Genomic DNA, 25,634 nt, shown 5'->3' with positions numbered 1-25,634 from the left:
GCCTCCACAGTCACTTATGTACTCACTGTTAAGACCATAATCATGGAAGACAATCTTACTCGGCTACGAGTGATCACCAGAGAGATGTAATCTAGAGGCTTCAAAAACCTTGGCACTTGTCTTGATGTTGATTTGTGTTGGTTTCTAATGCACTTTGCAAAAAGATGACAGCAGCAGCAGCGATAAATAGGCTAAGGTTTTTGTTTATTTTTAAGAAGCAGAAGAGAATGGTTTGGAGAAACAGGTCTGCTAGACTTTATTCAAGTCTGCCAACGAGTCGTTCATCGAGTCCCCTCCCCATGCGATCCTGGCTTCCATTCTGGAAATAGGCTTCAGCGGCGCATAACATGGCCTGGCGCAGGGAAGCAATGAGAAACACTCCAAAGATTCCCCTGTACTTGATCAGGAGGAGTAACTGTATCTGGTTTGGGAGTTTTTCTAAATAAAATTTCTGCCAAACAGGAAACCAAAGATCTTTTATCAGTTAAACTCACTTGGATAGAAAGGTGCCTTGAGGATGTAAAGCACCCTTACTTGAGGGCTTAAAGTCTGACGAGGACTTTGTCTCCTCAATGATGTCATGGCTTTACTTCTTTTTGTTGTTATTGTTCTTCTTCTTCTTCCTGGATGGTGTCCGTCTGGCCAGTAGAGCCTGTCTGTGCCTCTGTCACCTCCATGGCGTCATGTTCTTTATCTCCCCCCTCTGCGTTATGCACAGAAGATGTAGAACTGGTACTTCTCAGGTCAGTAGCATCCAACTGAGATTTTGTTAGCTTGATGCCACTGCCTTTATCTCCCTCTTTTGATGAGATGACAGTGCTGGGCCTCTTCTGGTCAGACTTCCAGGACAACCTTCTCTTTGGCGGGGCAAAAACAAGGTCTTTATTTGAACATGACAATGTCATCAGGGGGATGGGGCACTTGGCAGCGATTAAATCCTCATCGCAGTATTTCTTTCTCCATCTAGCGTCTGCATTGACAAGCTCAGTCACATCACGGAAAGGGCTCGCGTCCATGGCGTCACATTCATATTGCAAACCTGATGGGGAGAAGCAGAAGATCATTCGTTGTGAAGGCTTCCACAAACATGGTGCTATGTCATTACATCTCTGACTTCCAAAACACCCCCTTGATGTTGATTTTTAAAGCTGATCCTCAGAGCAAGACATGCAACACCTTTATTGGAAACAGCAACAAGTATGGGAAGGATGAACAAGCCGCAAGAAACTATTGTAAACAAAACCTGCCTTTTTTCCCTTATGGGGTATCCTAGAGCCCATATAGAGTCCTTATGTAGGTTCCCTATTGGTAGGAGAAAATAACAGAGGCCAACCGGAGAATATTGAGAAGCAAAGCAGCTAGTAAGCCTGATCTTTATTGATCTGTTGCAACAGGGTCCTCACTCACCACACACAGGAGAGAGGAGGAACCCAGAACAATGGTGCCCAAGCCTTTATATAGACTTTGGAAATTGCCACCCTGTAGATCAAGACCACCCCCAGAAACATCATACCTACATCACAGAAAAGGTGGTCTAAAACAGAAATTTGAATGTTGTTTTTCTCCTATCGTTGTTTATCTCCTGTCTGGCAGGTTACTTGACTGGATACCCTGCTTGCTTGATTGGATTGCCTGGGGAGCCTGGCCAGTCTTTTGTAATGATAAATACTTAGTTCCCGGGCCATGTCACAGGCTCACACCCTATTCATATCTTAAATGTGCCCTTAAGACAGGATTTGTGAGGAAAGAGACAATGGGGAGGTTTCCCACTTTGACCTTGCAGAGAAAACATTTGCTCAGTTTAGGAATCAAAATGGTTTCAGGTCGGTCTTCCTGTGCTGATCTATGTATGCGCTTGGTTGGTACACTTATGAACATTTAACATATATCTAAGACTTCAAAATTCCTATCACAGAACCAAAATAAAAATGCCAACTAAATCGATATTGTGGGCCAGATTCGATTGTCCTGTTCTAGGAGAAGCCAGAGCAAGGACTGCTGCTACTGCAGTTGGGTTTCCCCCCATGCAACCCACCTTCCCCAAGCAGTGTCAGATGAAACCCTGTGGAGGCCCCCAGGAAGTCAAAATCTTGGGGGCCCGTGCTCTCGTTAGTCCTAGGGCAGACAAAAGGAGACTCCATGATGGGAAGGCAAATACCCCCTCCACAGCAGTGCATGAGTCATTGTAGGTATGTACAATCATAGAATTATTGAGTTGGAAGGGACCCTGTGGATCATTTAGTCCAACCCCCCCCCCCATTCTGTATCATTGGCTATAAAAGTTATAAATGGAAACCATACTATGTCAAAATGATATCGTTTAGCCAAAGCACTAGGCAACCCACCTTCTTCCTCAAAGCCTCTTTGCAGTCCCCACGCAGTCTGAAGGAAGCTCAAAATGTTCACATTCCCATTCCCTACAAACGGAACAAAATGTATGTTAATGTATGCTTCCTGAGAAAGGTCTAGTTTGTTTCAGCTTATCATGTAAAAAAGACATTTTGAGATAAAAGGTTTCTTTAAAATTTTGCCTACGATTGTTCAAATAATTAATTTTGGAGGGCACATTTATTTTTATTTTATTTTAATGTAGTGATCCATGGTTAATTGTTGACATATTTGCCTTCGTCATGGTTTTGCAGAAGGGCATGTTGTTGCATGTGTCTTAAATAAGCAAATATTTTCAAAAGTTGGGCAAAGCGAGAGGGAAGGCTGGGACACAAGAATGGCACCCCTCCAAGCCTAGAATTTCTTTCATGGTTTAAAAGTGAGAAGAGAACTTGGAGAGGAATCACAACTGGTTATGAAGCATCAAACAAGAACTTCTGTTGACATCAAAAGAAATGGAGAACTGGCCAAATTTTCCAGTTCCAGCACCAGTTTGGATGAATAAATGACCAACAGACACCTCCACAAGTTTTATTTGGCTACCTTTGAAGGTGACCTGGAAACTACAACTAATCCAGAATGCGGCAGCTAGACTGGTGACTGGGAGCGGCTGCCAAGACCACATAACACCAGTCTTGAAAGACCTACATTGGCTCCCAGTACGTTTCCAAGCACAATTCAGAGTGTTGGTGCTGACCTTTAAAGCCCTAAATGGCCTCGGTCCAGTATATCTGAAGGAGCGTCTCCATCCCCATCGTTCTACCCAGACACTGAGGTCCAGCGCCGAGGGCCTTCTGGTGGTTCCCTCATTGCGAGAAGTAAGGTTACAGGGAACCAGACAGAGGGCCTTCTCGGCAGTGGCGCCCTCCCTGTGGAACACCCTCCCACCAGATGTCAAAGCGAACAACTACTACCAGACTTTTAGAAGACATCTGAAGGCAGCCCTGTTTAGGGAAGCTTTTAATGTTTGATGCATTATGGTATTTTAATATTTTGTTGGAAGCCGCCCAGAGTGGCTGGGGAAGCCCAGCCAGACGGGCGGGGTATAAATAATAAATTATTATTATGCTAATACCATGTCCGATATCCTTTCTGCAACTTGTTGCAGAGTGATACTCACTAACTTCAGTGCATCCCAGCGCCTGTTGTATCTCCTTGTTGTTCAAGTTGACTCCCAGGCCTATCAAGACTGTTTCCAAGTCATCAACGGCCACCATACCTTTATTTATTTTCCTGAAAATCCAAAGAATAGTCTGGAAATCTAAAGGATGCACATGGGAGAGAAAGGACAACAATTACTGAGCCTGAAATTACCTCTAACCTTTAGGAACAAGAAGCCCCGACAATAACGGACTGGTATTACAAGCCACAAGAATTTGCTGAAATGGTGCAGTTGACAAATAGCCTGAGAGGCAATTCAAAACAAAAATTTATGGAAAAGTGGGATAGATATAAAACATATCTTCAAAAATACAGTAAAGGTTCTCTATGCTAGCATTTGATTGACGTTGGAGTGAGACTGAGTTGAGAAATAAGACTAAGAGCACATATTGATATAGGAATGTATTAGATAATATGTAAAGAAATATAGATAATATGTAAAGAAATATACATAATAAGAGTACATTCATTTGTAAAAAAGGAATATACAACGGGAAAGACAGGAAGTCTAGTGTGTTGGTATGTACTGTATTTTTTGCTCACTTTTTCCCTCCTAAAAAGTAAGGGGAAATGTGTGTGCGTCTTATGGAGCGAATGCAGGCCGCGCAGCTATCCCAGAAGCCAGAACAGCAAGAGGGATTGCTGCTTTCACTGCGCAGCGATCCCTCTTGCTGTTCTGGCTTCTGAGATTCAGAATTTTTTTTTTCTTGTTTTCCTCCTCCAAAAACTAGGTGCGTCTTGTGGTCTGGTGCGTCTTATAGAGCGAAAAATACGGTATATGATTGGGGGGGATTGTTTTTGTTTTTTCTCTTTGTTCTTTCTTTTTTTTGTCTCATTTTCTTTCTAGGTATATAAAATTTATATATAATTTTTGTACACATGTTGGAAATTATATTATTGTAAGTCCTGTAATCTAATATGACAACGTTTACCGATGTAACATAAGAATGTTAACAAATAAATAAAATGCAAATTCAAAAAAGAAAAAAGAAATTGCCTTCAACCTTTAATTGCCAGGTGATGTTGGTGTTTAGGCTGCCTGGGCAGATCGATGGAGTCAATCTGGCGCTCCTAACAATTTGCTGAGGTGACCCCCACCTTGCTGCTACCCCACCCAAATTCAGTCCCATCCAGGTAAGCTGGTGTTGGATGGACAAACCCACAGCTCTGCCTCCAACTTCAGCTCTGCCACTGAAATAAAACCGACCCCCAAAAGGCCAGACACCCAGATTGGCACAGAGTATGTTTTTGTAAAACAGCATCAGCAACTGCAACAATGGATAAATCTTTTAGTTTGTTCAGAGATGAGGGTGGAAAGAGAAACAGTCGACAGGAATGCAGACAAAGAGTGATATACAGAGGAACAACAGGAAAGCGGCCATCTTTCCCCTCGCTCCCTCAGTTCCCTTTATCATACCCTCTGTGTCTGTGAAAGGCGAGGTATTGTTCACAACTTCCAAGAATTCAGAGAAATCCAGAGTCCCAGATGCTGTAATGGAGAAAGACACAGAAGCTGAGTTGAAGTATGTGTAGGAGCATCACAGTGAAACCTAGTTTTGTGCAACTATTCAGGTGTTTCTGTTGCAGAAATTAATACTGTGCAGTTTGAAGTGACTGGAAGCATACAAACTGGCTCTTTTGGAAGAAAACATTGTCCAGGCCCAGAAAAATATTATTCAAACTTTTACTTGCAGAACCCTTTAAAATTGGAACAGAAGCATCACAGATACACCCAAAATATCCATACAATGTCCAGCACAGGCTCAACAACTTAGAAAATATGAAATAATCCACAGCCTGTTTCCAGCCTCCATTGGCCTTAGCAAAAAAATCATCATTAACCTTTATTACGGTCCAGAGACCCAACAAATCGTTGCAAAGCAATACACAATTCATACAGCCTACCTCCAGGTTAAACAAGCAATTTGTTCAGAATATAGGGATCACTGGTTCTTGCAACCACCGATAAAAACTTGGCTACTGCTAATGTTCTAGCATTTGTCCGGTCTTCCAATAGGAACCTGACATAGTGAGCCTCTGATTTTCCCAGGAAAGGTACCAGCAAGGGTAATATCAGTTCAGCCCTGGCTTGCTCATATTTTGCACAGTGCAACAAAATATGTTTTATGGAATTGATGTCTTGAGCACACGTGCAAAGTCTGTCCTGGTAGGGAACTCCTCTCAACCTGCCATCCAACACTGCAGAAGGAAAGACGTTTAGTCTGGCTTTGGTGAAAAGCCTTCGATAACTTGGTACTGTCAGGTTTTTAATATAAGATGTCAACTTAAAGACATGCCCATATTGTACCCCTACTGCCAGTGGACTACAGACTGCGTGTGATCGAGATCGCAAGTCACTGTGTTCATTATCCCATAATCTTTGCTTTAACATCTTTAGGGCGCCTTCATAACCCAGGTAATACAGTTGGGGGGGGGGGTGACAGACCAATAGAGGTGGATTTTTTAGCCATGGTTTTCTGCCATTTGCTGACAAATTCCTCATTGGTCAGGTGTTGGTACAAACCCTTCCCTAGATCAAACACTGAAATCCTGAGCCATTGGCCTTAGGATGTTTACTCTCCCTTCCTAAACAGGGCTGCCTTCAGATGTCTTCTAAAAGTCAGATAGTTTATTTCCTTGACATCTGATGGGAGGGTGTTCCACAGGGCGGGTGCCACTACCGAGAAGGCCCTCTGCCTGGTTCTCTGTTCCCTCACTTCTCGCAGTGAGGAAACCGCCAGAAGGCCCTTGGCGCTGGACCTCAGTGTCTGGGCTGAAGGATGGGGGTGGAGACGCTCCTTCAGGTATACTGGGCCAAGGCCGTTTAGGGCTTTAAAGGTCACCACCAACACTTTGAATTGTACTCAGAAACGCACTGGGAGCCAATGTAGGTCTTTCAGGGCAGGTGTTATATGGTCTCGGTGGCCAAGGTATAAAGAAACTTGTTCTTGTGGAACACAAATTGTCCTTCGGTCTGTTCACCCCACCCTCAACTGTGCAGGAACTGGATCTGACCCACTTAAATCAGGGCACGTAGCTGTTTTCATATAGCAGTCGGATTTCAACAGGGCTTCTGGGAATCAGAGTTCCCCAAGATTGCATCCAATGAAGGTAAAACAACTGCCAGGGAAAACCACAGATCTGAGGATGAAGGTTGTCACATACCGGTCACCTTGACATGCCTCAGCGTCCGACGCATTTCAGCATTGGTCACTAGGATGCCCAGGGTGTGCAAAGTCAAGAGGAGATCGCTGGTGTGAATCATTCCAGACTTAAGTGTGCTGAAAACAGTGCAGGCCTTTGAGAGCCCTGAAGAGGATGCAGACTCTGGAAAGTAAGGATGAGAGTGCATTGGTTTCTGGAACTGATTGTGAAAAAGAACAAGAGGCAAAAAACTTTGGGGGAAGGGTCGTAGCTCAGTGGTAGAGTAAAAAGGTAATAGGTAAAGTTAAAGGACCCCTGGACGGTTAAGTCCAGTCAAAGGCAACTATGGGGTTGTAGCGTTCATCTTGCTTTCAGGCCAAGGGAGTTTGTCCGCAGACAGCTTTCCGGGTCATGTGGCCAGCAGGACTAAACCACTCCTGGTGCAATGGAACACCGTGACAGAAACCAGAGCGCATGGAAACACTGTTTACCTTCCCGCCACAGCAGTACCTATTTATCTACTTGCACTGGTGTGCTTTCGAACTGCTAGGTTGGCAGGAGCTGGAACAGAGCAACAGGAGCTCACTCCGTTGCAGGGATTCAAACCGCCAACCTTCTGATCAGCAAGCCCAAGAAGCTCAGTGGTTTAGACCACAGCGCCATCAGTGTCGCGGTTCAGTGGTAGAGTATTTGCATGCAGAAGACCCCAGGTTCAGTGGTTCAGCATCTCAGCATCACCAAGCAGGGCCGGGAGACCCATCTGAATCCCTGGAGACCCACCGCCAATCAAGGTAGCTAATAATGAGCTAGATGGATCAATGCCCCCCCCCCCGAATTAGAACACAAAACCTGTACTGTAGTCAAATGCAGCGGCTTAAATCCAGTCCAGGTTGTGTTTAGGCTCCACCCAAATCAATGGGGCTTGAAATCACCAGTCTTACAGCACCATAAAGACCAACATCTTTATCGCATAGTCTTTTGTGGGTTACGCGCATGAAATGCTCTCCTGAGTTTCAGTAATGTGTGTGTGTACATAAACACAGATCCAGACCCAGAGCATTTGGGGGCAGAGGGGAATCGTAAACAGTGAGGTCAGAGGGGAAAGAATTACTACTGTGAATTACACAATTATTACTCTGTGTACGTTCTGTGTTTCAAAATGGTGGCACCAAAATGGTTGAAGCTTGTGATGTCAAGAAGCTCTCCACATCTCAGGATGTTTGAACTAACAAGATAAAAGCACCGTACACTTTAATGTAGTTCTGATTTGATTTCATGTTGTCACTCCAAGCACATTTGGGTAAAGAGACAAAAGGTGGAGATTTATTCCCCACTCTATGTCCTTGGGACTGTGTAGGTTTATAAATCAAAATAAGAGTAAATGTTTCTCGGTTAGGAAATCTGCAGGTTTTTCATCCACACAGATTTCTCATTAGGGCAAGAACACATTAATTACCTGGAGAAAAGCAACAACTGGGGGGAAGAAAGACATAACATATCACAAGGACAGAAAGAAACACCACACACAGAATAATTACCACACACAGGAAGAATGAGGATATAGTTTGAGTTCCTTACTTGTAGTTTTATAAATCATTTAATGTGTCAACATGGTTAGAAGTTATTCATATTGCAGTTGTTGTATAAGGGATTGCTATTTTGACTGGAGTGTAATTGAAATTAATAAGATTTTGGAACGCAGAAATAAAGCAAATAATCAATTCTAGCACATGGGGGGCCGCCTTATCCACATTATATAATTCGGTATTTGAACTATTGATATTAATAATTGTATTATAAATTGGTATCGTTATAATGAGGCTATTATTGGATTGCAATTGAAAACTAATAAAATTATCAAAAATAAAGAAAAGAAAAATGAACACATGAATTACCTTCCCATCTAGGTCCCGCCTTACACATCGAATCCATTTCATTCTCCCCTTCATAAACAGTTATGTGGAAATTGTAGATAGCTTTAGCTTTCCTGCCAAAACACATGCAGAATTACTAAAATGATTTTTGCTTAATTTTGACCCATTTTTTTGATCCCTGAGGGATCAGAATCAAACTAGTAACTACAATAACATCATCTCAGTCTATCAGATGTCTGGGGTGGGGGGAAGATAAGTCTATACCTACTGCCAAAAAGATGTCAGTGAAGGCGCCAGGCGGACCTCGCTTGGGAAAGCATTCCACAGATTGGGAGCCACAACTAAAAAGGCCCTCTCCCTGGTCACCACCCTCTGAACCTCCATCAGAGGGCGGACATGGAGAAGAACCTCAGTTGAAAATCTAGTGTCCAAGAGTGTTCCTATAAGGAGAGGCATTTCCTAAGATGTTGGTGTCTAGAGCAATAAAGAGCTTTATAGGTCAAAGCCAGCACTTTGAATTGGGCTGGGAAACATATCCAGTGTTGTAACATAATTGGTATTTATTTTATTTGTGTGGGTGCTTGTGCACCTGTGAACAACACACTGATGATTCCTGCCACAGCTTTAGGACGGAACTGAATGTAAAACCACAATTTAATCCCATTTCTCCCCTTAGGAATCTCTGGGCTTCAGTAAAGTGTGGTTCGAGCCTGCTGAGGGACGACAGTGGGGTGGGCATAGCTCAGTTGGTCAGAGCATGGTGTTGATAATGCCAAAGTTGCGGGTTCAATCCCCAGAAGGGACAGCTGCATTTTCCTGCATTCCTGTGGAAATGAAAGGTGAGACAAGCTGTGAAAGAGGCAGAACCAGATGGCAGAAAGGAAGAGCAGAAGAAAGCTGGTGGGCCCAACAAGCCTGCACTGTTAGAATTCCTGCTCCATGACTGCAGTCATGGGATTTTTGTCATCACATGATAGTGTATGTTTTGACTCCACAGAGTGGGAAGTGACGGAGACAGGATGTTTGTGTTACTGTGTTCCGTGAAGTGGGACTATTGTCCTTTGTCCTTTCTCTTTGCTGTCTGATGCTAGAGAGAGAGGGAGCCATGTTGCAATGCTCCGTGTGTATTTATATGTAAATAAAGTTGATTAGCCAAAATGCTGAGTTGCTGAGGTCTGTCACGCAAACTGCGAAGACTCTGGGGATCCCTAAGTGTGCCGGTGTCTGTTGGCATCGGTCACTGTGATGTTCGGGCCGAAGAAAGATTTTGAAGCTCCCAAACGAACAACCAGGAGGGAGAGAACATGCCAGTTGGGCATGTGTCTCTGCCAGGGTCCTACTCGAGTGTAGGACGAGATCCTGACATGCACAAGGGAAGGTGAGGATAAAAGGACTGGGAGTCAAGTCAAGGCAGGACAGAAGAGTCTGGAATACTCACTTGCCCTTTTTAATAGTCATGGAATCCTCCGTGCAGATACTGTGGAAGGCAGAAATGGTGGTTACTTAGAAGCCACCTAAAGACACCCCCCAACCCCATTTACATGGTACCTGGAGCAACACGGCTGCCATCAATTCATGGTTGCTTCCTTCCAGGGCTAGATTTACGTATAAGCTAAACAAGCTGTAGCTTAGGGCCCCACTCTCTTGAGGACCCCCAAAAAATTAAAGGAAAAAAATACTGGATGTACATTTCCAAAATATAAGATAAAAAACAAATAACATGTTGTGTTGTGTAGGCTCCTCTGATGTAAGTAATGGGCTCTGCCTGCTAGCCTGCTCCCTAAAATATCACTGGTTTGCTCATTTCTATATATAGGGTGCCTACATTCTGCATGGACTGGTTGCATAGGCTTTAGATACCTATTAGGTCAGTGGTGGCCAAACGCAGCCCTCCAGCTGTTTTGGGAGTACAATTCCCATCATCCCTGACCACTTGTCCTGTTAGCTAGGGATGATGGGAGTTGTAGTCCCAAAACAGCTGGAGAGCCAAGTTTGGCCATGCCTGTATTAGGTCCATAAATTACCATATAGCATCTATTCAACACAAAAAAAACCAGTGACAATTTGTTGTTGACAAAGGACAGTGGACCTATAAAGGGCCCCGTTACCTTCAGTAGCTTAGGGCCTCATCAAACCTAAATCTGGCCCTCCTTCCTTCAGGCCTAATATCAGTGAAGGGCTGCCATCTACAATGTGATAGAGGACTCAGCCATACAGCTGCAAATACAATGTTTTGAGTGCATTATACAAATGCAGCCCTAGATGGCGATTGGCGAGCTTATGGCAAGTTCCATATATTTTTCAAAACGTGTTTTTAAAAAAGCATTTTTCACAGTGTTTTTTAAAAAACATATGTTTCTAGGTCCCACCTGGGACAGATTATGGGTTGCATAGCATGCTGGCAATGCATGGAGATGAATTGCTAGCAGAGGATATAACCTTGCACTCAACTCTTAATTATGTGGGTGGAAACTGCAGGGACTACCAGAAGTGGTGTGGGAGCAAGCACAGGACTGCACGAACCCCACCACTCCGGGAGAAATATATACGGCCTAGGACCCTCGTACCTACGGGACCACCTCTCCTGGTATGTCCCACGGAGGACCTTACAGTCTTCAAACAAAAACATCTTGGAGCTCCCAGGCCACAGAGAGGTTAGGCTGGCCTCAACCAGAGCCAGGGCTTTTCCGGCTGCGGCTCCGATCTGGTGGAACGCTCTGTCTCAAGAGACCAGGGCCCTGTGGGACTTGACATCTTTCCACAGGGCCTGCAAGACAGAGCTGTTCCACCAGGCCTTTGGCCAAGGCACAGCCTGACCCCCTCCTTTGGCAATTCTTCACAGAACTCTAGCCCAATGGTTGCCATTAATCTGATTTGAACTGATTTTATAATGAAATGATTTTAGAATGTTGTATCATTTTACTGTTGTTAGCCGCTCTGAGCCCAGCTTCAGCTGGGGAGGGCAGGATATAAATAAAATTTATTATTATTATTATTATTATTATTATTATTATTATTATTGGCTTAATTAACTCAGACTTCCATGAGTGACTGCAGTGGCGGACTTAGGACTCTGCGAATGGTGAGACGCAATGGGAGCTACCATCTCAAAGCCCGGTAAGTGAGGCACTGGCCTTTGGGAAGGAGGCGTCAGGCTCTGATAGGGTTCCAGAGTCTTCCTTCCTTCTTCCCAAAGCCTAGTTAGCACTTTGTCAGCTTTGGGAAGGAGGTGGAAGGGCTCTAGGACCCTGCCAGAGCCCTCCCGCCTCCTTCCCAAAGCCAGGTGCCTCCTTACCTACCTTACTCTCCAAGTTTGCCACTGGTGACTGGGTCCCTCCAATAAAGGAGCAAGAGGAGGACCAACCAGTGGAAATATTTTCTTACACTCTTCACATTGAACAAGATTTTAGACAAGTGGTACTGTGTTCAAGTTCTGCTTATTGGCTTCCCATGAGCATCTTTCTTTGCCCCCTGGGAGAACATATTCTTGACTAGGTGGCCTTTGATCCAGCAGGGCTTTTCCTCTTCTTATACTGCTTAAGTGATTTTGCTTTGATCGAGGAAATTGACAAGATCAGAGGCAAATTGATGAGAAATCACCACTAAACTCGACAGTCTCCCAGTCTGAACAGCCGAGCTGGCAGACTTGCATAAATATGGGAGATGATGAGTTGCAGTAGAATTAATTTGTCATTCATTTCTAATATGTGTATACCTCTTAATTGTAGAAACGTCTAAGAGGCTGACACTGAATATAAAATATACATTAAAGTTATCAATAAAAATAAAAAACAAGCTGACCTTAAAAATAAATCCAGGTATACATATAAACGGTAGTTGATTCTGCCACCCACCTCCTTGCATGCCTCTCTTACATATCTGGGTGGGCTTGCCTAAACAATTTAGCTTTTAGCAAGTGCGAAAAAACAATACAGAGAAAGTGTCCAAATAAATTGATGGAGGAAGGGTGGAGAAGTTTGTCTTAACCAGTGCTTTTTTCCTAAAAAGAAATAAAAAATGTTTAGGGGGTACTCAAATTTTGACTCAAGAAGACCACTATTTTATAGTTCAAACTGGGAAAAATAAATACAGTAAATGGACAAAAATACAAAGATTCACAAAATGTTTAGGGGTATGTGTACCCCTGCGCCCCCCCAGAAAAAAAAAGCACTGGTCTTAACTATTCCAGGGATTCTTACTTGTCATAACAGCTGCCACTTTCTTTACGCAAGATGGATGGCCTGGTCTTGCTTGGAAAAGTCTTGTTAATGGTCGTTTCCCCTGTTTTCTTCTTTTTGATCAAAACAGGCGTTCTCTTCTCCAACCTCCCATAGTTGGAGTTAATCTGTTGGTGAGGATGGCAAGGTTGTGGCTACAGCAAATGCTCAGAGCTACAGCCTAGCAATCTCAGATAGTTAAGGAGTGATGGGGTTGAGATTAAGGAGAAATCTCTTGGCTTTAAGATATCTCATGGTGACAACCAAAGCTTGGAGAGAGATTTTGGGAAGCTGGTGTTTCTCTGTGTGTAGCCTTATCAAAACAGCAGCTGAAGTTGTTGCGCTTCTAGTTAGTTGGGGAAGATAAATATTCTAAGAGTAAGCTTATCAGTATTGCATCACCAACTGCATTTAGTGAAGTCGGAGAATTCAGCGGAAGCAGGAGCAGAAATTATTCGCCCTATATCCAGAATGGAAATCAATTCAGCAAATATCAGCATTTGCTCTTGCTATTTCAGTCCTCAAACAATTTGTAATTTATTACAAATTCCCCTTTCCAGTTGCATTGATTTTCATTTGCACTGTAATGAATGGTGTGGAATGATGTAATACTAACACAATTAATTATGTGCTTAATTGCGTAAACGTCTGCCACAGTGGACAGGGAGACAAAGACTGTGCTCTTCGTCAGAAGCCGAATTGCAGCAGAGCAAAAAAGGTCTGCGTGGGACAAACTCAGGTCGGAATGCAAACTGATACCTTCTGGCATCCCTAACAGTGAATTAGCATTGCCAAAAGTGATGAGTGGTCCTGCAGTGTGATCATAAGTATATAGAAAGCAGCAGAACTTATGCTGTCTTCAGCTAAACCAGCGTAAATTACCCCTATTTTAACCTCCTTTCAGGAATGAAAGGTACTGCTGCTTGATGCAGCCTAGGTTTGGCAGAGGAGGCTGAAACAAGCCTTTAAAACAGACCTTGACTTAGCAGCACCCTTTCCACTGCCATAGGTTCTGCCCTGTTTTGAGGTCACATGACTAAGCTGAACCAAGTCAGGATCCAGCGTAAGTCTCCCCCCCATGCCCAGTCCTGCCACTCCCTCAGAATACCCATTTTTCAGGGTTTATGCCAGCAAAAGGCCCACCAGTCTCAGCTGAAGTGGCCAAGTCCCAGCTGAGCTGGAAAGAGGGAGTTACATCAGCATAATGTCTGTTGACCTGGAATCATCTTCTTCTTCTTCTTCTTCTTCTTCTTCTTCTTCTTCTTCTTCTTCTTCTTCTTCTTCTTCCTACCCTGCCCATCTGGCTGGGTTTCCCCAGCCACTCTGGGCAGCTCCCAGCAGAATAATTAAAACTCCATAAAACATCAAACATTAAAAACAGGGCTGCCTTCAGATGTCTTCTAAAAGCCAGATAGTTGTTTATTTCCATCACCTCTGAAGGGTTCCACAGAGAGGGTGCCACTACTGAGAAGGCCCTCTGCCTGGCATAGCCCAAGCTATGCTGGGAATAAGTTGACTGAGCCAGAGATCATCCCAATGGATCGTGGTATGAATTGCTCTTTAAGCTGAAAAAATATATAATGAAGTATGGAACCTATGACTGGCAAACCATACCATGCATGCAAATAAACTCTGCCACAAAAGAGGGTACAAAATAAAATGGCTCTTAGGACATATGAGGTAACACTGCTCTTCCTGGAAGGAAGTATCAACAAGTTCTTGTGGCTCTCTGATATCACTGAAGCAGCCTGAGTTCCATCTTCTCTTCACTATAACTTACCTGTCCTGCTTTCTGCATGGAAAAGAGGGAGGGTAACGGGAATTGAAGGTACGACAGGTTGGCAATGTTGTTATGAGTTTCTGGGTGCCAGACACTGAACCCCTGGATTCAGCAAATGTTAAAATATAAACCAGGCCAGTTTCCTGATGAGGTAATTGCCTGGGAGATGAGACATTAGGAGAACAAAAGGCAGGTGACGGGCTATTAGGAAAGCCAGGGCTGTTCTTCTGTTGGCAGAACAGCACCAGTCCCATGGTTTAATTCACTGGCAATGGGAAGGTACCTGCTGTAGGACACTGAGGGGAACTTGGAGTGAAGGCAGCTTAACAAGGTGGGGCTTCTAGGGTTAGAGCCATGAGGGCTGGCACAATACATTTTGGCACCTGGGGTGAACCATAAAATGGTGCCTTTCATTGCCAGGAAAGAAAGGTGAATATGTACATCAGGAACAAGAGAGGGAATCAAATCATCCTTATCCACTGGTTGAAAAGGAAATCAAATGTCATTTTAGGAGAAAAAGGGACTCGGCCTGAACTACGTGGCTGGGGGTTGCAGAGCCCAGGAGATCCCAGAGGGCGACCCCCACCATTTTCTCCCTAGGGGTGAGAAGAGACCAGGAGCACCTCCTATTTGCGAAGAAGGTATGGGGAGAGGTGACTGAGGAGGTGACAGATCCAGTCTCCAAGGAGCACACCACAGCTGTTGCTGCTACCACAGGCCAATGCATTCCTTGGAGGTAAGATCTGCTGCCTTTGTGGTTCCTCCTGCCTGAGGCAGTTACCTCGCCTTGCCTCACAGGTAGGCCGGCCCCGGATTCACCTTGTTATATGCAAAGATTTCGGCTCCCACCTGGGTCGCTTTATCAGCGGTTGGGGGCTTTGCTCTCTGTACATGGCGTCTCTGAGGGGACGGCGTCCTCGGAAGCACCTGCAATTTCCGCATGAGCATCAGCTTGCACTGTTCAACCCAAGAGAAAAGACAATTCCAAGATGACAAACGATGTTGATCACTATCCCACTGTTGAAATATATGAAGAACTCTTGTTAGTTGACAGCGGCTACGACTGTCAATCTTAGAGGTCCTTATAGTAGCAATTTTCAGGTGACAACTGTGGGATGTCATCCATTGGAGCAGTCAAAGACAACATTCCTTATCTCCCTAGAAGGGGCACAGGCAGGAGGACATCCAGTCAGTGTAACTTCCTGTTCCACTGGTCTGGAACATACTCCCACTGCATGTGATCTGGGAGATGGGTGTGGCTTTGGCTGACTCCATAAAATAGCCGAGACATGCAGCCATTTTCTCAGTCTTGATCTTGCTGTCTTGCTGTTCTTTTGCTGCTGGGCTGCTTTCCTGCAGCCATTTTGTTATCTAAATGCAATTTTGCTGTCTGCTGGCTCTCAGCCAGCAGCACATGAGTTCAGTCTCCATATGAGATGAACTCACAGTCTCTTTCTTTATGTAACCACTAAGTAAAGCCTGCCTTTCGGGAAACTGAAATGCGAGTACAGTGGTACCTCGGGTTACATACGCTTCAGGTTACACACTCCTCTAACCCAGAAATAGTGCTTCAGGTTAAGAACTTTGCTTCAGGATAAGAACAGAAATCGGGCTCCGGGGGTGCAGCAGCAGCAGGAGGCCCCATTAGCTAAAGTGGTGCTTCAGGTTAAGAACAGTTTCAGGTTAAGAATGGACCTCCAGAATGAATTAAGTACTTAACCTGAGGTACCATTGTAAACTTTTTGTTACTTTACTCAGAAGCGACTCTTGTGTCTTTATTCTTCTAAGAGGGTTTAAAGGGGACACCAGGAAATAATCTTAATGAAGAGATTCAAACGAATCTGCAAACTAGCTTCCAGCTATATTGAAGGGAATCTGCTCTGCTACATCAGTTACTAGTGTGAGTGAAGGAAGGACAATACTTATTCAATATATCCTTTCCTACTATCCTTAACATTCCCATAACAACTGTCCATACAGTGAACACATGGGAGGTGTAGAAGGGGGCCAGGACCATGCGGCAAGCCCAATCTGTATATTACTAGATGGTGTGACTAGTTCTTACGTGTGAATAATTGTCACTGGGAAATCCCAGGCGTCCCAGACTATTGGCCATTCTGGCTGGTGGAGGACCATGGGACCCCCAGCTCTGCCACAGTGGGATGGTTGGGGGCACCGCCTCACCACAGGTTGGGGGGCTATGCTGCAAACTTTTCAAGCAGCCAACACATCCCCACAGAGAAGAATTATGCAAGGGGCCTGGACCCACCGCGGCAGCTGCTTATGGGGCCATTAAAAGCAGCACCCGTTTATTACCCAGCATTATCAATATGTGTTCAAATTCTGCCAGTGGCATTTCAACTGCATACTGTTTGCCACTTCATTGGCCGCACTGAGCTGTGCGATTTGATTTCCTGAACTGTGAACATGCCACGATGCCATGCATCACTACGGAATACCAACCCGCCTGCCCATTGCACTGGATTGGCTGCGTAAACCCACATGATCTAACTGGTCTGGCAGAAGTCAATATTCATCTTACCTGAGTTCCTTTATCAACAGTTTCAGGTTTTACTTTGGGAGAAGGGGGTCTCTGAAGAGGGACCTTTACAGACACTGGCAAATTCCGTACAGATCGCCTGTGGAAAATGGCAGCACATCAGAGAATGTTCTCTCCTTCCTTCTATCCATCTGTCTTCAAAAAGGACACTTTGGAACTTAATTCTGATAAATACTTGGTGTATCTATATCATTGCAAGAAGAAGATGGCCTTCTTTAGTATTTACAGCTTCATACTCTTCAACATTTCTCTGATGAAAATGGGGCATCTTATTCCATAATAGGGATGCGGGTGGCGCTGTGGTCTAAACCACCGAGCCTAGGGCTTGTCAATCAGAAGGTTGGCGGTTCGAATCCCCACGACGGGGTGAGCTCCCATTGCTCGGTCCCAGCTCCTGCCAACCTAGCAGTTCGAAAGCACATCAAAGTGCAAGTAGATAAATAGGTACCGCTCCGGCGGGAAGGTAAACGGCGTTTCCGTGTGCTGCTCTGGTTTGCCAGAAGCAGCTTAGTTATGCTGGCCACATGGGGAAACTCAGCCAGATGGGCGTGGTATCAATAATAAATTATGACCCAGAAGCTGTACGCTGGCTCCCTCGGCCATTAAAGCAAGATGAGCACAGCAACCCCAGAGTGCTCACGACTGGACCTAATGGTCAGGGGTCCCTTTACCTTTACCTATCCAATAATAATGATTGCCCCAGTCACTCCAGGTTGCTTCCAACAGATATAAAATCATAACAAAACATTAAACATTTGAAAACTTCCCTATACAGGGCTGCCTTCAGATGTCTTCTAAAGGTTGTATAGTTAGTTATCTCCTCGGTTCAGTGAGTTGCCTAACTCCATTCCCGCCAACATTTCTCTGATGAAAAGAGGGACACCCTACCATATCCTACAACATTCCACTGATGGAAGTAGGGCCATCCTAAGGAAAAGTGGGACATCCTGGGATCAAATCAGAAACCAAGATGGCGTCTGTAAATCCAGGACTGTCCCTGGAAAATAGGGACACTTGGAGGGTTCCTGAGCTCAGACATGAACTGTAGGCCATCTTCGGTCCCAGCTCTCTACTTCTTCTTACATGGAATAAGTGGATCTAGCAGAGACGTAGGAGAGGGAATCTTTCTGCTTCTTTTTGGCCTGCGGTTTTAAATCCACAATGGTGGTAATGGAAGGCGGCTTTAATTTTTTGTCTTGAGGCTGTTGTGTCGGTTTCTCCATCAGACCCTCCGAAGCTTCCTCAACCTCCTCCTTCAGGTCTGGGAGTTTGCCATCTTTAGCTTGGTGTTGTGGAATTCTGTAGCAAGGGAGGAGGAAAGAATTAGTCCAGTCACAGGCATGAATGAAAACTATTCCTCTCAATAGGAAGAATGGCAGATTAAGTTGACGGACTACGTTGAAATGACAAAAATGAGTGGAAAGATCTGAAATCAGGAAAATCAAAGCTTTAATAAGGAATGGGGGGAATTTATACTTTACCTTAGAGATCACTGTAAACAGTTAAAATTGTTAGCGGGATTTTAATAACCCTTGTAATGTAACGAGAACTATGGATATAATGGAGTTATAAAAATTTGGATTATTATAAAAGATGTAGCAGAAAAGGCTTAACAATGGGACCCACAAAGAGGGAGGTGGGAAGTCCAGAGATCTGTGGGGATCTTGTACTTTTAAATATGTTGTGGTATGATTGTAAATTCTAATATGTAAAACCAAATAATTTTTTTTTTTTTGCAAAACAAAAAAGAAAAAGAAAACTGAAGAGATGGTGGGTTCCCACAAGGCAAGACACATTGATAGCAGCAAGAACCTTTCTTGAACTACAAAACTGGGAAACAGGGGCAAAGCAACTGCTTATATACATTCCTGAAAGCCTGGGCTGCTCCCACACCCAATGTGATTGGCTGTCTAAACTTCCAAGCTGCGAATCACAACTCAGGGTTCAAGGGCCAGTGGCAGAGGCCCAAATCCTGAAATTTTCTGTGATTGGACATCATGTCTCGAATCAGAATGCAGGTGCTCAGAATCCTTTGTCCAGACTTAAGCTCAGGCAAACACAGACCACTGAATACATAACAAAAACTATTCCTCTCAAACTGTCTTTTTATAGCAAGGGCAATGCTTTAGCCTGAGCAGAGGGTCATCTTAGATGTTAGCGAATTCAGGGTGCAATTGAGGAAATTCTGAAAGGAGGAAAACACCCTTCTTTCCCCACCCCATAGCTTGCAATCCTCTGGTAGGGAAGCCAGCTTCTTCCTTAGTCAACCTACTTCAGGAGAAAGGCGGGGGCGGAATGACGCTGTTGATTCCCCTGGATCTCTCAGCAGCATTTGGTATCAGTAACTGCGGACAATATTCTTGGGTGGTTCTGCTATTTTTTGGAGCGTTTGCCTAAGTAGTTAAGAATGGGTGGCCTTTTGAGCCTCTTTTACAGGATTATAACTAGCTTCCTGTTAGAATTAGATGCTGTCTGAACAACAAGACTGAAAAGGATATATCAAGAACTCTGGCCAAAAGTTTCAATATAAGGAATAATTCCTACTCAAGAGTTGAAATGAAAAACGTGTGTATTCTGCTAAGAATAACAGTTTGAAGCTAGTAGTAGATTTAAACACAACGTATAAGTATGATAGTTTTAAAGTAATGGTAAGTTTGGATACAACGTTTAAGTGCAGAAATAATGTCGTTTCAAATATACAATGATATAGTACAAAGGTACATGAAATACCAGTGCACAACAATTGTTTTATACAAGTCTCAATAGCAGTCAAAACGAGTCCACATTATATAAAATTAGAATAAAGAATAAAGAATGAAGGATCAAATGGGGCCAAAAAGGAGTATCCGGAGTGTGAATCAGATGTACGGTTCAGTGGTGGTAACCAGGACAGGGCCCTGTTTCGGAGTACACGCCTTCTTCAGCTCGGTTTTTTGACGACTATAAATCTGTTGGGAGTCTGTATCATTTAGTTCTTTTATGTTTCTATTTCGACATGCGTCTTAGATAATTGCATCCAAGTTTTCTTGCGTTTCTCTGTGCGTTGAACAACAAGGCCTACTTAGCTTTCCCTGTGTTTTATTTGGCTCACTCTTTCATCCCAATTTCTGACTTAATGCTGCAGCTCTGACCCACTGGCTTCCTTCCCAGGTCCTCGCTCATCTCGGACAGCAGCTTACAGTTCAGCCCAGACAAGAGGAATTTTAGCTCACCCTGTTATGTACTGATGTTCTCACCCTGGGCCAGCAGGGGGATACTGTAGATAGTTATGCAAATGAAGGATCAAAAGTGACGTTCAGTGATTGGATAGTTTGTATGCAAATGAAGGATCGAAAAGTGACGTTCTGTGATTGGATAGTTTTAGAAAGTTGCAACAGTTACAATTGTTCTGGAGCTCTATATAAGCAGGCTGACTGAGCTCCTCAGTTAGTTCTGTTCCAGCTTACAAATAAAGAGCTGCTTTGGAAGAATCGCTGTGTCATCTGATATGTTCGCCCACAACTTAACACACCCCCTGGCATTTGAGCTGGGTGGCAGCTGCTCAGGGATCTGTTCTGTCCATAGCTGGCAACTTTTCCCTTTTTTTAAGGGAAATTCCCTTATTCCGAATAGGATTCCTCGCAAGAAAAGGGAAAAGTTGACAGCTATGGTTCTGTCCCTCATCCTATTTAACACCCATACAAAGCTACTGGTTGAGCTCATGCAGGGTCTCTGGAGTTCTTAAAACCTTGTTTTGTGATAGTACTAAGGGCCATCTTTACCCAGGGGTGCAAGGGGTGTGGGACACCCGAGTGCTGAATTCTGGGGGGCGCCGGATGCCTGCCGCTGAAACCACTAAGCTCTTAACTATCTACCTGTTATGAAATAATAATTTTGATCAAGCTAGAAAAACAAAATACATATATACCTAGGTATTACCAAAATGTATACCTACTGTTTCACTAAAGGACTTTAGACTTTGTGCGCTCATTTACCAAAGTCACGCCGCGCCAGTGCTTGTCATTCACAATGGCGGCGTTTGTCAGACTCAACGGTGGCACTTGTCATTCTCAATGGCACCATTCACACGAAATTAACTAAATTTGGGGGCGTTGGGCAGATCTTTGCACCCTTGCGGCGCATATGTTAAAGTCGGCCCTGACAGTACTCACCAGAACAGGGTACCGTCACCTCTTCTCCTTGTTTGCTGCTCACAGCTGCAGTTTCACGCTGGCACCCACAACACTTTCCTCCCACCCCAAGATGTGAATACCAGCCCTTCATGTTACTTTTACCAAAAAAGAGAGCAATGGTTAGCAAGATAATAAAAATATTATACAAAAAAATATTATTTCTCACAAAAACAAAAACCTTGCATTAAAGAAAGAAGCATAAAATAAAACATTTCAAACAACTCTATACACAGTCAGTATTGAATCAATATTATGGGATTACTTGAATCCCCCAACTTCCTTCCCCTTCCATCCTGGTTCCTTTGTATTATTTTGATTCATGCATGTCAACAAAGTCTTTATCTCTGATTACCTCCAATTTTAAACCTTGTCTATAACATTTCAAGTGTTGTTTTAATCCTGCTAATATATTAACTTGTGTACATTGCTTTTGTAAATATGCAATAAACATTTCCCTTTTTTTATATTTGTTGTCATCTTGATTTCTAAGTTTCCTGGTTAATTTAGCCATTTCAGCATACTCCATTAACTTAATTTGCTAATCTTCCTTGGTGGGGATGACTTCTTCTTTCCAATGCTGGGCTAGCAATATCCGGGTGGCCGTTGTTGCATACATAAACAAATTCTTATATTCTTTAGGTAGATCCATTCCTGTAATACCTAATAAAAAGGCTTCTGGTTTTTTTAAACAAAGGTTATTCTTAACTCCCCCCCCCCACTCATTATATATCATTTCCCATAATTTTTTAATAATCTTACGTTGCCACCACATATGATGAAACGTACCTTCTACCTCTTTAAATTTCCAACACTTATTTTCTCTAGTTTTGTACATTTTTGCCAACTTAACCGGTGTTAAATACCACCTATACATCATTTTCATATAATTCTCTTTATAAGTTAATAAATTAACGTAAATCCATTTGGGACATTCCTCACACAAAGGATGGTGCTGGATGCTGCCACTTGGTGCTGAAGTTGGCAATGCTAGGGACAACTTAAGGAATCAAATGTGAAGAACAAGATTTCTGCCACAATGCCAGAACGTTACTTACTCATCCAATTGAGGTTGAGAGGCAGGGGAGATTTGTAGTCCATCCTGCAGTTCTGCCAAATAAAAATCTGGTATCCTGGAAAGAGGATACAGGGAGGGCTCTTTGCCAGGGAGGTGCAGCAGTGATGTTTTCACACGTTCCTCAACCCTGTCCTTTAGATCTTGAGGATTATCATCGTTGGCCTGCTCATCTGGGCCTTGTGGCTTGTTCTTCTGGTCCTGCTCCTCACCTAGTTCTTGGGTTTTATTGTCCTCGACATTTGGCTCCGTAAGTTCACTGCTCTCTTCAGCCTGCTCAGTTAGGTTTTCTGGCTTGTACTCTTCAACCTGCTCAGATAGATCTTGGATTTTAATTTCTTCAAGATCTGGCGCTGCAAGTTCACTGCTCTCATCGGTCTGGTCAAATAAGTTTTGTGGCGTGTTCTCCTGATCCTGCTCAGATACCTCTGGGGGTTTATCGCCTTCGAAATTTGGCTCCTGAAGTTCGCTGATCTCTTTGACCTGCTCATTTAGTTCTTGGAGTCTGTTCTTCTCCTCAGCTTGCTCGTTTTTGTCTTGTTGGTTACTGCAAGGGAAGGAAAAATAAGCCCAGTGACAAACATGAATGAAAACACAATACTATGATATGGTTGGATAACGCCATTAGTGGTGAGGATACCATGAATGTGCAAAAAACCTCCAGCAGCAATAACAAAAACTACAACAAGGGAATAGGCAATATGGGTGAGCCTTGGTTTCACAAGCTTCATTCAGACAGTCCACAGCTTGTGTGTCAAAATACAATTAGAAATCATATAGCACATTACTTGACAGACCACATTGTTAACTGGTCTGCCAAAACCCTCAGGAAGATGGGGAGATTTGGGAACCACTCATCTAGAACAGCACACAGAGTAAGGGACCGGTAATTTATTCCAAAAATTAACCCCATGTTTCACAGGTCATAAGAAGCGGTTCTTTCCTTATCCTTGTCATACTCAGGATCAAAAAAATGTCATAAATAACCCTTAATAAGTGACAAGTAGAAGGAAGTACGTAAGGACTCTTGGGATTTGTCATAAATAACCCCCTTTATTCTTGGAATTGCTCCTTTTTGTCTTTGTTTCTCTTCCTATTTTTTTCAGAATTACTGTATATACTCATAGTTGCTCATAGTATCATTCCCCGCTACCTCAGTGCTTGTCTAGACCACTGAGCCCCTTGGGCCTGCTGATCAAAAGGTTCGAATCCCTGAGACGGGGTGAGCTCCCGTTGCTCAGTCCCAGCTCCTGCCAACCTAGCAGTTCAAAAGCACACCAGTGCAAGTAGATAAAGCAGGACCGCCTCTCCTGGTATGTCCCACAGAGGAATTTACGGTCTTCAAACAAAAACATCTTGAAGGTCCCAGGCCACAGAGAGGTTAGGCTGGCCGCAACTAGAGCCAGGGCTTTTTTGGCTGTGGCTCTGATCTGGTGGAACGCTCTGTCCCAAGAGACTAGGGCCCTGCGGGACTTGACATCTTTCCGCAGGGCCTGCAAGACAGAGCTGTTCCACCAGGCCTTTGGCCAAGGCACAGCCTGACCCCCTCCTTTGGCAATCCTCACAGAACTCTAGCCCAATGGTTGCCATCAATTTGATTTGAATTAATTTTATAATGAAATGATTTTAGAATGTTGTATTATTTTATTGTTGTTAGCCGCCCTGAGCCCGGCTTCGGCTGGGGAGGGCGGGATATAAATAAAATTTATTTTTATTATTATTATTAAATAGGTACTGCTACGGCAGGAAGGTAAATGGCATTTCCGTGCACCCTGATTTCTGTCACAGTGTCCCGTTGTGCCAGAAGCGGTTTAGTCATGTTGGCCACATGACCCAGAAAGCTGTCTGTGGACAAACGGTGGCTCCCTCGTCCTGAAGCAAGATGAGCACCCCAACCCCATAGTCACCTTTGACTGGACTCAACCGTCCAGGGGGCCTTTACCTTTTTTACCTTGATCTGATGGTGCTCAGACAGAGCTGATTTGTTCTTTCTCTTCTCCCTCACATCACACAGGAAAAAGCACCTTTGGTCTAGGAGCCACCTTCCTTACCCTACTTTCTTGAAGGGCAGGGCAATCCCAAAATGTTTAGACTGACTTCCTGAGAATAAAGTATTATCAAATACTTTATCACCCTAATTAGGGGTATATCAATAGCTGGGTAAACTTAAAGGTAAAGGGACCCCTGACCAGGTCCAGTCGCTGACGACTCTGGGGTTGTGGCGCTCATCTCGCTTTTCTGGCTGAGGGAGCCAGCATACGGCTTCCGGGTCATGTGGCCAGCATGACTTAGCTGCTTCTGGAGAACCAGAGCAGTGCATGGAAATGCCGTTTACCTTCCCGCTGGAGCGGTACCTATTTATCTATTTGCACTCTGACGTGCTTTCAGACTGCTAGGTGGGCAGGAGCTGGGACAGAGCTACAGGAGCTCACCCCGTCGCGGGGATTCGAACCGCTGACCTTTCGATCGGCAAGCCCTAGGCTCTGTGGTTTAGACCACAGCGCCACCCGCGTCCCACAGGGTAACCTTTAAGAGCTCCAATTACCTGCCAACTCTGTTGATGATGTCATCCATTTTCCAGGAACCACAGCAGGGAGATGTACTCCTTCCACATTAGCAGGGATGGCAACCAAAACTGATAAGTCAAAGGTCAACAGAAAAGATGAAGGCCACACAACAAGGTTCTCTTCACTGGAGGTGGAAAAGAAATCATTGAGCACTTCTTCAATGGCCCTTCATCCAGAGCGAGTGGAGGGGGAAAGAATCAAAGGAACAGGAGGAGCACCAAGGGAAGACTGCCTCCTTTTCCAGTCCCTCAGAACCACAACTCACTTGGTCAGAAGCCGTAGGGATCAGCAATCTTGTTGGGTGGTGTTTGAGGGCCTAGGATGAGATGAACCATCAATGGGGAGGTACAGCTAGGACCAGAAATATGAGGATGGAGTGGAGATCAGGGCTTCCATTTCCCCCAAGGCAGCTCAGGTGTTACGGCTGGTGGAAGCAGGGCCACGAGAGTTCAAATCAATGGTTCTCCACCAGTGCCATGTTTTTCACCACCACCGCCGCCACTTGGGTGGCAACTGTTGTTTGAGAGGTTCCAGCCCGATGATGTCATAGAGCAGTGAGTGATCCAAACAGAGCACATGTTGTAGAAAATCACTACCCCCCCAAAAAAGGCGCATGTCTGTGTTGAGCAAGCTGGCTGTCATCCTTGGGAGTGAAGCAGGAGGAGGAACACATGGCCATGAGACCAGAATGGTTCATTT

At 44.2% G+C, this 25,634-nt stretch overlaps 1 protein-coding gene across 2 annotated transcripts; it reads right to left on the bottom strand.

The window, feature by feature from the left end:
- Window positions 1-187: 187 nt before the first annotated feature.
- On the bottom strand, window positions 188-25,464 carry LOC308460384 (uncharacterized protein). 2 transcript variants are annotated; one of them, XM_080976721.1, is made up of 14 exons: window positions 25,201-25,464; window positions 24,914-25,059; window positions 22,352-22,915; window positions 18,208-18,423; window positions 17,107-17,203; window positions 15,414-15,521; window positions 12,767-12,912; window positions 10,006-10,044; window positions 8,589-8,680; window positions 6,715-6,876; window positions 4,967-5,038; window positions 3,509-3,649; window positions 2,346-2,417; window positions 188-1,039 (listed from the first exon to the last, which is right to left on the bottom strand). In XM_080976721.1, exons 2-14 carry the CDS (start codon window positions 24,940-24,942, stop codon window positions 603-605), a joined length of 2,175 nt encoding a protein of 724 aa, XP_080832847.1. In that variant the 5' UTR covers window positions 24,943-25,059; window positions 25,201-25,464; the 3' UTR covers window positions 188-602. The 2 variants fall into 2 exon arrangements, with proteins under 2 accessions (XP_080832847.1, XP_080832846.1); XM_080976720.1 differs by having other exon boundaries at window positions 24,914-25,464.
- Between the last annotated feature and the right edge of the window lie 170 nt (window positions 25,465-25,634).

Source organism: Podarcis pityusensis (assembly GCF_964106645.2).
Source record: "Podarcis pityusensis genome assembly, chromosome: 13".
Taxonomy (NCBI): domain Eukaryota; kingdom Metazoa; phylum Chordata; class Lepidosauria; order Squamata; family Lacertidae; genus Podarcis; species Podarcis pityusensis.
This window is presented reverse-complemented; position numbering and strand designations above follow the sequence as displayed.